Source organism: Cervus elaphus, chromosome 12 (genome assembly GCF_910594005.1).
Source record: "Cervus elaphus chromosome 12, mCerEla1.1, whole genome shotgun sequence".
Classification (NCBI taxonomy): domain Eukaryota; kingdom Metazoa; phylum Chordata; class Mammalia; order Artiodactyla; family Cervidae; genus Cervus; species Cervus elaphus.
Window position 1 is genome coordinate 80,455,091 of NC_057826.1, and position 13,072 is coordinate 80,468,162.

Below are 13,072 nucleotides of genomic sequence, written 5' to 3' on the forward strand. Positions count from 1 at the left end.
TGTTCTTTTTTCTAATCTAATTTTCCTACTATTGTCAATTATAATCCAACATTAAGCATTTTTATAACTATAACCTGTTTCTTTTGCAGCTGAGTTCCAATCTATCATTCCACTAAAACATAACATTATTTAATTACTAAATTACATTTTGCTGTCAGTCACCATGCGCTTTAGCATTTGTATTTTCTGAATTCTCTCCCTTTCAAATAAAACTACTCAATGAATGGGATACATTTCTACCACCACCCCCATTTCAATAGCTATATTTGGTTTGGAACCAAACAAATGTGATCAAAAGATTAACCAAATGTATCAATTCTTAACACATTTATAAAAGTCATGGAAATGTTTTGAAATATTCTTAACTAGTTCCTAAGATTAATAATTGAGAAGGATGTCTAATAATTTGTTTGGTTTTTCTTTTTCACTAGAGCCAGTCCGGTTACTATCTAGATTTCTAGCCACATTTTTCTTTCAGTTTCTAAATTTCTTTCTAATTTGAGGTCTACATAATTTATTAACTAACGTCTATCTACACATCTCATAAGACTCTGGCAGAAACAAGGATACTTTGAATAATTACTTGTATCTAACCTGAAGCACTGTTGTGTTCCATTCACCTACTTAGACATTTTCCTATACTACATTCAGATATTAAACCAAAATACACTGGTCACACTCTTCCTACCCAATTATATGCCAAGTCCTGTGCCTGGGTCTGGAAACACGAGCATGAAGAACACCAACACTGTCTTGCTCTTATATTCTTCTGAAGCTTCCTGAGACAGTGGTATGGCAAAGCAATGCTTCTCAGACTTTTCTACCACATAATGGAAGTGTTGAGAAGCCTACAGAACTCAAGATGGGAAAGTCTACTCAATCTTCTGTCTCCTATTTATCCTTAAAATTCAAAGTAATGTAACTAGGAAATTACTAAATTTGTCTTAATTTTCTTCACAGCACTTATTATAAACTGAAATTTTATGTTCATATGATTATTGCCTGACTCTTGCCCACTAGAATATGAACTCCCTAAGAGCAAAATTCTCTTATTTGGTTCACTACTCTATTTCCTGTACCTAGAATAGGGTCTAACGTAAAGAGCATTTAATAAATACTTGTTGAATAATTATTGAATAAACAAATGAGAATCATGGAAATTCTCACTTTTATTTCTTATATAAGAAATCAAATTCTTATTATTTGTCCTCTGAATGTACTTCTACAAAGATAAAATATAAAAGCTTTAAAAATAACCTATCTCAGCTCTCCTATTCCAGATTCTTTGTTCTAACAAGTAGCCAATTAAAATTTCTACTCTAAGAGCTTAAATTTTGTATACCTTATCTTAAGGTTCCTTATGTTTCCAGTAAGTGTAGGTTTAAAAAAATCCCTTTAAAGTCCTAGGAATTCTTTGTATAATATTTAGCTGGAAAAAAGAGTAGGGGAAAGGGAGTAAAGTATAGGCAGAAGCTGGTAACTGGACAGGTGTTCAGTAAGAAATCAGGTGATACTGAAGATGGTACTATCAGTTTGGCTAATGGAACATGTGAGGAACAATCTGATTGTATTCTAGCATCCCCACTGATCAGTAAAGGCTGACCACCAAGCTGACTAGACGGGTATTCCTTTCCATATCTTGTTTACTGAACTACACAAATGAAGATTACCTGCTTACATTGAATTAGTCAACGAAGCTCTACACTTGCTCTACCCAAACAATAGCCACCAGCCACATGTGGCTACTGACACTTGAAATGTGGCTAGACTGACTGAGGAAATGTAAATGTAGGATATGAAGCAGGACTAAACATAAACTTTATTGCTTTGGCAGAACTAGATTTCACTTTAACCAGTACATTGTATAAATTATTGTATTTAGTAGTGCCATGTGTTCCAGAAAATTTTTAATTATGTATGTGGCTTTCATCATGTTCCCTTTGGACAGCACTGCTCCAGGAAAATGGTCCTCAACTGGGGATAATTTTGTCTCTTGAGAGACATCTGGCGATATCTAGAAACATTTTTAGTTGTCACAACTTGGGAGTGCTACTGCATCTCATGGGCAGAGGCCAGGGATGTTACTGTATACTCTACAATGCACAAGATGACTCTGTTATGGAAATAAATCATACAGAATTACCACCACCTCCATCACCACCACCCAGTTCTCTTACCAGAATATAACTGAGAAAAAAATCCATCAATAAGGAAATAAATGGCCCTTCATGGATCACAGCCTTGTTGGGGCGAAGGGGCTTGCATAACTCAATCAAGCTATGAGCCATGCCATGCAGAGCCATACAAGGACAGGTCATATTGAAGAGTTCTGACAAAACACGGTCCACTGGAGGAGGGAATGACAAACCACTCCAGTATTCTTGACGCAAGGAGCCCATGAACAGGATGATAAGGAACCCCGTGAACAGTATGAAAGGGCACTCTGACATGACACCAGAAGACAAGCCCCAAGGTCAGAAGGTGTCCAGTATGCTACTGGGGAAAGCAAAGGGCTCCAGAAAGGATGAAGCAGCTTGGCCAAAGTGGGAACAACTGTCAGCTGTGGATGTGTCTGGAGGTGAAAGTAAAATATGATGCTGTAAAACAATATTCCACAGGAATTTGGAAAGTCAGGTCCATAAATCTAGGTAAACTGGACATGGTCAAGGAGGACATGTTAAGAGTGAACATCAACATCTTAGAAATCAGTGAACTAACATGGACAGGAATGGGTGAACTTAATTCAGAAGACTACTATATCTAGTACTCTGGGCAAGAGTTCCTCAGAAGAAATGGAGTGGCTGTCATAGTCAACAGTCCAAAATGCAGTGCATGCATGGGAATCACTTCAGTTGTGTCCAACTCTTTGTGACACTATGAACCATAATCCACCAGGCTCCTCTGTCCATGGGATTCTCCAGGCAAGAATACTGGAGTGGGTGGCTATTTCCTTCTCCAGGGGAATCTTCCTGACCCAGGGATAGAACCTGTGTCTCCTATGTCTCCTGCATTGGCAGATGGTTTCTTCACCACCAGCACCACCTGGGACTTGCCCGAAATCTCAAAAATGATAGAATGATCTCAGCTCATTTCCAAGGTACATCATTCAACATCACATTAATCAAAGTCTATGCCCCAACCACTAATGCTGAAGAAGTTGAAATGGACCAGTTCTGTGAAGATCTACTAGATCTAAGACCTTCTAGAACTAACACCAAAAAAGATGTCCTTTTCATCACAGGAGATTGGAATGCAGAAGTAGGAAGTCAACAGATACACAGAGTAACAGGCATGTTTGGGCTTGGAGTACAAAATGAAACAGAGCAAAGGCTAACAGAGTTGTGTCAAGAGAATACACTGGTCATGGCAAACACCCTCATCCAACAACACAACAGACGACTCTACACATGGACATCACCAGATCGTCAGTACCGAAATTCAGATTGATTATATTCTTTGCAGCCGAAGATGGAGAAACTCTATACAGTCAGCAAACACAAGACTGGACTGACTGCGGCTCAAATCATGAGCTCCTTATTGCAAAATTCAGACTTAAATTGAGGACAGTTGGGAAAACCACTAGGCCATTTAGGTATGACCTAAATCAAATCCCTTATGATTATACAGAAGAGGTGAAGAATAGATTCGAGGGATCAGATCTGGTAGACAGAGTGCCAGAAGAACTGTGGATGGAGGTTCCTAACACCGTACAGGAGGCGGTGACCAAAACTATCCCAAGGGGAAAAAAAATGCAAGAAGGCAAAATGGCTATCTGAGGAGGCTTTACAAGTATCTGAGAAAAGAAAAGAAGTGAAAGGCAAGGAAAAAAGAAAAGACGTATCCAACTGAATGCAGAGTTCCAGAGAATATTAAGTAGAAATAAAGTCTTCTTCAATGAACCATGCAAAGAAATAGAGGAAAACAACAGAATGAGAAAGACTAGAGATCTCTGCAAGAAAAGTGGAGGTATCAGGGGGCTATTTCATGCAACGATGTGCACAATAAAGGGCAGAAATGGTAAGGATCTAACAAAAACAGAAGAGATTAAGAAGTGGCAAGAATACACAGAAGAACTATACAAAAAAGATCTTAACAACTTGGATAAACATGATGGTGTGGTCAACTCACCTGGAGTCAGACATCCTGAATGTGAAGTCAAGTGGGCCTTAGGAAGCATTACTATGAACACAGTTAGTGGAAGTGATGGAATTCCAGGTGAGCATCTAAAAATCTAAAGTGCTGCACTCAATATATCAGCAAATTTGGAAAACTCAGCAGTGGCCACAGGACTGGAAAAGGTCAGTTTTCACTTCAATCCCAAAGAAAGGCAATGCCAAAGAATGTTCAAACTACCATACAATTGTGCTTATTTCACATGCTAGCAAGGTTATACTCTAAATCCTTCAATTACACTTTAGCAATTATGAACTGAGAACTTCCAGATGTACGACCTGGATTTTGAAAAGGCAGAGGAACCAGAGATAAAATTGCCAACATTCGTTGGATCATAGAGAAAGCAAGGAAATTCCAGAAAAACATCTACTTCTGCTTCACTGACTGTGCTAAAGCCTTTGACTGTGTGGACCACAAGAAACTGGAAAATTCTTAAGGAGATGGGAATATCACCATACCTGTCTTCAGAGAAACCTGTATGAAGGTCAAGAAGCAATAGTTAGCACTGGACATGGAAAAATGAACTGGTTCAAAATTGGGAAAAGAGTATGTTAAGGTTGCATATTATCACCCTCCTTATGCAACTTCTATGCTGAGTACATCATGCAAAATAGTGGTCTGGATGAATCACAAGCTGGCATCAAGACTGCCAGGAGAAATATCAACAACCTCAGATATGCAGATGATACCACCTAATGGGAGAAAGTGAAGAGGAACTAAAGAACATCTTGAAGAAGGTGAAAGAGAAGAGTGAAAAAGCTGGCCTGAAACTCAACATTCAGAAAACTAAGATAATGGCATCAGGTCTCATTACTTCATGGCAAATAGAAGGGGGAAAAGTAGAAGCAGTGACAGATCTTATTTCCTTGGACTCCAAAATCACTGCTGATGGTGACTGTAGCCATGAAATTAGAAGACATTTGCCTCCTGGAAGACACTTATCTATAACAAACCTAGATAGCATATTAAAAAGCAGACATCACTTTGCTGACGAAGGTTCGTACAGTCAAAAGTTATAGTTTTTCTAGTAGTCATGTACAAATATGAGAGTTGGACCATAAAGAAGGCAGAGAGTCAAAGAATTGATACTTTTGAATTGTGGTACTGGAGAAGCTTCTTGAGAGTTCCTTGGACAGCAAGGAGATCAAAACACTCATGCTAAAGGAAATCAACCCTGAATGATCGCTGGAAGGCCCGATGCTGAAGCTCTAAAACTCTGGACACATGATATGAAGAGCCGACTTAGTGGAAAAGACCCTGATGCTGGGAAAGAGTGAAGAGAAAAGGAGACGAGGGTAGGGGAGGATGAGAGGGTCAGATAGCATCACCAACTCAATCTAAGCAAACTCGCGAAAATAGTGAAGGACAGGGGAGCCTGGCATGCTGCAGTTCATGGGGTTGCAGAGTCGGACATGACTTAGCAACTGAACAACAACAAAAGGAATTAATGACAGTGTTTGGGAGGGAAAACAGAGTGGTCAATGTCAACAGAAAAGGCTTATGTGTAAGATGAAAAATTTGTAGTCATAGAAGGAAGCTGGTATGATTCTAAAAGTCAAAAACAAAAAAATGAGGAATACATTTTCTTTTACTGTTTAAGTAAAGGAAAAAACTATCATTGACAAATGCATATGAGAGCAAGTTAGACATCTCAGGTAGTCAGCATTAGAAACTCTTACAACAATTTAAGGAAGGAAGTCCTAGGGCCTTAAGCTAAGAAGAACCAATGGAATAATTATCTGTTAATATCTTAAAAGCATTCTTTAAACATCCTAATCATATATAGTGTATAAACATATTTCAAGAATGATAAATAAGCATCATGATGTGTTTAAATAAAAATAAAAGAGATAATCTTTCTAAAATTAATCAATAGTCTCAAATAAGATTAGACCAAGTCATAAGCCAAGGCTGAAAAAGGCTTTTAAGCAGACAATGTTACCTTTCTGTGTCAACTGTCTCCTCATTTTTCATCCATCTAATGGTTGGAGTAGGAAGTCCTGAAGCAACACATGGCAACACTGCACTCTGACCAATGACTCTGATTAAGGAAGAAGGTTGTTTCAAAAATACCAAGTTTGATGTGGCACCAGGATCTGAAAAAAAATTTAAAACAAAAGAAAATGGTTAAGAAATCACTATAGCAAATTCTGATTCAGTCTGTGTGGCTTTATACAACAAAACAGTTTAAGCAAAAATGACAGGAAAATTCCATTTAAATTAGCAAGCATTTCTTAATAATTCCCATGTACAAAACTTTGTCCAAAGCTCTCTGGGAGGCTTAAACATGTTTAAATTATAGCTCCTGCTTTCAGTGTCCTTACTGGTCACAAAAGTGAGATCTGACTTGAACCCCCTTCATTTTAAAAGATAACATAAGGAAAATACTTCATAAGTGGTACAAATAGGAAAAAGATTGAGCAAGCTCAGGATCTTAGCATCCTCATCACTCACAGAGATATCATAAGAGGTTTCCTTTCTTTTCCTTCCCTATATCTATGTGCTACTTCTAAAAATCTTTGAGCTTCATCTATTTAACTTGCTCACTGAGACAGTCACTCCTTTAATTTTTACAATGGTGCAACTATCAGGCTACCACTATATGTGTGTTCACACTTTATAGAGTCACCCTCTTACAGGCATATAAAAGATCATACTCCTGGGGTAGAAGATAGGGCTATCTATTAGATGGGGGTGATATTTCTAGTTTTTTTTTTTTTAATTGGGAGATAATGGTTTCACAATATTGTGTTGGTTTCTGCCACACATTAACACAAATAAGCCATAGGTATACACATATCCTCAGCCTCTTGAATCTTCCTCTCAACTCCCACCCTTCTAAGGTATCACAGAGCACCAGCCTAAGCTCCCAGCATCATAAAGCAATTTCCCACTGGCTATCTATTTTACACATGGTAATTTGTATGTTTCCATGCTACTGTCTGAATTCATCCCACCCTCTCCTTCCCCCACTGTGTTTGAAAGTCTGTTCTCTATGTCTGGGTCTCCATTGCTGCCCTGAAAACAGGTTCATCAGTACCATCATTCTACTGTTAAGTTTTGAGAAGAAAGACTGTTCTCAGGCAGAGATGAGACTCTTTGCTCCAAACTCGTAGGAAAACATGTTCTATAACCACTGTGACAACCACCAGAGCTGGCTTTAAACTTGTGTAACTAACCGATGATAGTTCTGTAGTCATGGTAACAAACACTGTCTAACACTTCAGCACAACTGTCTTCAGTGAACATGCTTTGAAAGCCAACCAATGAGTTTACCCAATGCCTCTAAAAGTTATTAGCCATTTGGTGGTGGAACCCCTTGCTTCTAAGGCTGACATTGTTCTCACCTCTGTAACCAACGATAAAATATGCTTCTGTTACTGACATCAACCCATCCCAGTCTCTGAACCAACACACTAACAACAGTGTCTTTCAAAAAATTTTATAGGAGACTTGGTTTAGTCACTAAGTCATGTCTGACTCTTGCGGCCCTATGGACTGTAGCCTGCCAGGCTCCTCTGCCCATGGGATCCTCCAGGCAAGAATACTGGAGTTGGTTGCCATTTCCTTCTCCACAGGATCTTCCCAACCCAGTCTCCTAACCAAGAACAATGTCTTTCAAAAAATTTCATTAGTTTGCATTATTCAAGATGACTATGCTTTACAAACATAGCTCTCCCTTAGGTAAACAAAACAATCTATATTTTTTGTTTCAGATATTTCATGGTGGTTCATCTTTTGACACCAAGAATCTTGTTTACCTCAAGCTGGTTTGAAGGATTTGTGACTGATAACACAGATTCAGAAAAAATTTCGCCTCTGTCTGCCATGAAATAAGACCTCTTCTATATAAAAGCAAGGCAAAAAGTAGGTTGGAAGACATTGCTATAGAGCAATAGTTCTTTCTTCTTCTACCTTGAACTAGGACTTTGCTGGTGGCTCAGACGGTGAAGCATCTGCTTACAATGCAGGAGACCCGAGTTCGATCTCTGGGTAGGGAAGATCAACTGGAGAAGGAAATGGTAACCCACTCCAGTACTCTTGCCTGAAAAATCCCATGGACGGAGGACCCTGGCAGGCTACAGTCCATGGGGTCACAGAGACTTGGACGTGACTGAGTGACTGCACTTTCACTTTAGTTAAACCACATGAGATAATGAATTAATACCTGGAAGAACTTTTAATTCAGCTTCCTCACTATACTTTGGTGGCCCACCACTTTCAACCATGCAGCGATAGAGTCCCCCATCTCCTTCAGTTGCGTTGCTGATAACTAGCATTCCACTTGGAAGTTTGATAACTCTATCATCCAGAAGAAGAGGCTGTTTGTTCTGTTCCCACCTCATAAACGGGACCAAATCTGCATTAACTTCACAATTCAGTACTGCACTGTTCCCAACATAAACTGAAGAAGGCTCTGGTTGGCTGGCAAATCTTGGAAGACCTGGACAATAAAGAAAAAGAAAAAAAAATATAAAATGTACTTAAATATTACTTTAAAATAGTCATGGAACCAGAAGCAAGTCAGCTTGTTTGGCCACAAGTATAGTGGAACCAGGTTTAAAAAGAAGGTCCATGGGTCAGGAAATTGGCTACATACCAGGATACAGATCAAGTAAATAATGTACTAGGAGTAACTGGAGTCAGATTCTTCATAGTGGAAGAAGCGAGGTAAAAATATATATACATTTCACCTACAGTTATTTCAAGTATGTACACACACACACACAAATATCCTAGCTCTGTCCAGAAAGAGCCCAGAATCAATCTTACTTCAGTAACAATGAATACATATGGTGACCGGATCATGATTTCTAAAATACTATTCTCCACCTCAAGGAACTAAGGCTACTTGGATAAATGGCTGATTCTAGGACTAGAGTAGGGAAATAACAGTCTGGAACATCTTGCGACAGAAAGCGAGGAAGTACCCAAAGACTAAAATGGACAGAGCCAAAGAACACAGAAGTCAGATCAAAAGGAGTTCCCTCTGGCTAACTCTGGGATAATGATAATTAATGCAGCAAAGAATGAAGAGTGAATGCTAAGACTAGTAAGTGAAAGTTGGATGAGGAATAGGGATGTTTACAGAGTATCAAATTATATCTTCTCCAAATACTTATTACTAATTAAAGTACAAAATATTTATTAACTTTAGAGAGACATAGTACAGACAATCTTAACCAAGTAATAAAAGTTAACACTACCAGTAATGGAACAAAACACCACATGCTTTCTGATATGATGCACTAAGAATACAGCATCTCTTCTGTGACATTCCTCCCCAAAATGCAAAAGCTGAATCCCTTCATGGAGGAAAACTAGAAAATCCAAAATGAGACAAGGATGAACTGAATAATGGTTTGAGATTGTAAAAATCTAGAGAGAGAAAGACTAAGTACTAAATTTGTAATCCAGGACTGGAAAGGAAGAGGGATGATGGGGCAAAGTTTTCACTTTTATTTTTCCTGCTATTAAGAACATTATTGAGATAACCAGTGAAATCTGAATTGTACCTATCAATTAAATGATAGTATTTTTTATTAAGGTTAATTTCCTGATCTTGATGGATGTTTACTGAGAAAAAGGTTCTTGCTTTTAGGAAATATAAACAGAAGTATTCAGGTTGGGGTAACATTTGCAAATCACCCTGAAAGACTCAGAAAAAAATTTTATGTGGGTATGCGTATATTAGATGATAAGGCAAATGTGGTAAAATGTTATCAGATAATAAGAGTGAATATATGAGATTTCTTGGTTTCATTCTTGCAACAAGTCCACAAATTAGTAATCATTTCAAAATAAAATATTAACCAAAAAAATAGTCATAAATACTCTGTAGATGCCACAGAATGTAATGGTTAGGAGGAGATATAGAGAACAAATTAGTGGTTACGGGAGGCAGGTATGGGGTGTGATACAAGGGAGGGGGAGGTACAAACTACTGAGTGTAAGACAGGATCAAGGATGTACTGCACAACACAGGGAATATAGACAGTAATTTTTATAATAACTGTAAATGGAAGTGAAACTGCAAGTCACTCAGTTGTGTCTGACTCTTTGCAACTCCATGGACTATACAGTCCATAGAATTCTCCAGGCCAGAGTACTGGAGTGGGTAGCCTTTCCCTTCACCAGGGGATCTTCCAAACTCAGGGATTGAACCCAGGTCTCCAGCATTGCAGGCGGATTCTTTAACAGCTAAGCCACAAGGGGAGCCCAAGAATACTGGAGTGGGTAGCCTATCCCTTCTCCAGTAGATCTTCCCGACGCAGGAATCGAAGCGGGGTCTCCTGCATTACAGGTGGGTTCTTTACCAACTGAGCTATCAGGGAAAGTAACCTTTCAAAGTTACATAAAAATGAGGCCAGAGCCTCTCTTGGCTTGGTCCACCTCTTCCTTAGGTGTTCTTTCCATTCTTTCTTCAATAAACTTGTTTTTGCCAAGGGGAAAAAAATGTATAAAAATTTTTTAAAAAGTGAGTTTAACATGCTCAGACTGCAACAAAATGTTTCTTTAAAGGCTAACAAATTAAATTATGAGAAACATAATTCCAGGTGTTCTAGTTCTGTGATGGTCAATTACTCCATATGGATATAATACTCTTCAGTTCAGTTCAATCGCTTAGTCATGTCCGACTCTTGGTGACCCCATGAACCACAGCACACCAGGCCTCCCTGTCCATCACCAACTCCTGGAGTTTACCCAAACCCATGTCCATTGAGTCAGTGATGCCATCCAACCATATCATCCTCTGTCATCCCCTTCTCCTCCTGCCCTCAATCTTTCCCAACATCAGGGTCTTTTCAAATGAGTCAGCTCTTCGCATCAGGTGTCCAAAATATTGGAGTTTCAGCTTCATCATCAGTCCTTCCAATGAACACCCAGGACTGATCTCCTTTAGGATGGACTGGCTGGATCTCCTTGCAGTCCAAGAGACTTTCAAGAGTCTTCTCCAACACCACAGTTCAAAAGCATCAATTCTTCAGCGCTCAGCTTTCTTTATAGTCCAACTCTAACATCCATACATGACTACTGGAAAAACCAAAGCCTTGACTAGATGGACCTTTGTTGACAAAGTAATGTCTCTGTTTTTTAATATGCTGTCTAGGTTAGTCATAACTTTCCTTCCAAGGAGTAAGCGTCTTTTAATTTCATGGCTGCAATCACCATCTGCAGTGATTTTGGAGCCCAGAAAAACAAAGTCAGTCACTGTTTCCCCATCTATTTGCTATGAAGTGATGGGACCGGATGCCATCTTAGTTTTCTGAATGTTGAGCTTTAAGCCAACTTTTTCACTCGCCTCTTTCACTTCCATCAAGAGGCTCTTTAGTTATGCTTCACTTTCTGCCATAAGGGTGGTGTCATCTGTATATCTGAAGTTATTGATATTTCTCCCAGCAAACTTGATTCCAGTTTGTGCTTCCTCCAGCCCAGCGTTTCTCATGATAAACTCTGCATGCAAGTTAAATAAGCGGGGTGACAATATACAGCCTTGACGTACTCCTTTTCCTATTTGGAACCAGTCTGTTGTTCCATGTCCAGTTCTAACTGTTGCTTCCTGACCTGCATACAGGTTTCTCAAGAGGCAGGTCAGGTGGTCTGGTATTTCCATCTCTTGAAGAATTTTCCACAGTTTATTGTGATACACAGAGTCAAAGGCTTTGGCATAGTCAATAAAGCAGAAATAGATGCTTTTCTGGAACTTTCTTGCCTTTTCGATGATCCAGCAGATGTTGGCAATTTGATCTCTGGTTCCTCTGCCTTTTCTAAAATCATCTTGAACGTCTGAAGTTCATAGTTCACGTATTGCTGAAGCCTGGCTTGGAGAATTTTAAGCATTACTTTACTCTTAAAAGTTGTCTAACTCTGCTACAATTTTTTATATTTTTATTTCAAGAGGACTTTTGAAGGAAAAAATAAACATATAATTAACCAAATATCTACTTTTCAGAAATTAGAAAATTTGAAGAATTAACAAAGATACAGAAACTAATAAAACTGGAAAAAAGGAATCAAATAAAACCAAGAACCAGTTCTGTTTTTAAAAAGTCAAAATATTCTCCCTCCTGTGCTCTCATGAAAATGAGTAATTTTTAAAAATATAAACCCACAACAACATATGTGGAGTTGGCAGACAAGAGATTTCAAAAAGTTTCTGGATAGGGAAAGCAGATGGAGAAACTCGTAACCGACACATCGAGGCAGAAAATGCTGCAGCTTCCTGTGCTCACAAGTGGGAGACCAGTTTGTCCTACTGCCTCTGGAGAACTGCAGAAGGAGAGTGGGAGTGAGACATGAGGCTGACACGATGGGATTAACAGTGTCTGTATTTAGACTACCCAGTCATCCCACCTTCGGGCACAAAATACCCACAGCTAGGGTACTGCCCAGACAGTTAAAGAAAAATTTCTGGTGTGGAGACACGAGACAGCCCAGAGAAAATGACCTCTTACATTTAATTCTATGAGCTATCAACTTAGTAGGTTTTCAAAAATTCCTCATCTGTATTTGATTTGGCCAGAGTCAGTTTCTATTGCTTGCAAACAAAGAACTCTAATCAATAATCTTTCGAAATGGCAATGCAGCAGCATCTTTTTTTTTTGGCAGCATTTTAAAAAAGTTTAATTGAGCTACAATTTATATACCTTTGGTACCATTTAAAGTACACAATTTAATTGTTTTTAGTATATGCCCAGTTTTGCAACTATCACTATAATGTAATTTTAAAACACTTTCATCATCCCCAAAGAAACTCTGTATTCACTTGCAGTCATTCCCACTTCTTACATTCACCCCTTTCCCACCCACTCCACGCCCTTATTCCTCCCATCTCCAGTCCTAGAAAACCACCAGTCTACCTTTTGTTTGGTTCTATATATTTGCCTATTCTGGACAT

General features: G+C 38.8%; 1 protein-coding gene across 4 annotated transcripts in view; it reads right to left on the minus strand.

Annotated features, from left to right (window-relative positions):
- The window catches only part of NEO1 (neogenin 1), a 219,182-nt gene that overhangs the window by 137,970 nt on the left and 68,140 nt on the right, over nt 1-13,072 (minus strand). For all 4 annotated transcript variants that reach the window (XM_043919671.1, XM_043919670.1, XM_043919669.1 and 1 more), the window contains exons 3-4: nt 8,342-8,617; nt 6,116-6,269 (exon numbers count right to left, since the gene is read on the minus strand). In XM_043919671.1, the coding sequence (XP_043775606.1) occupies nt 6,116-6,269; nt 8,342-8,617 (430 nt within the window). The remainder of the gene's footprint in view (nt 1-6,115; nt 6,270-8,341; nt 8,618-13,072) is intronic.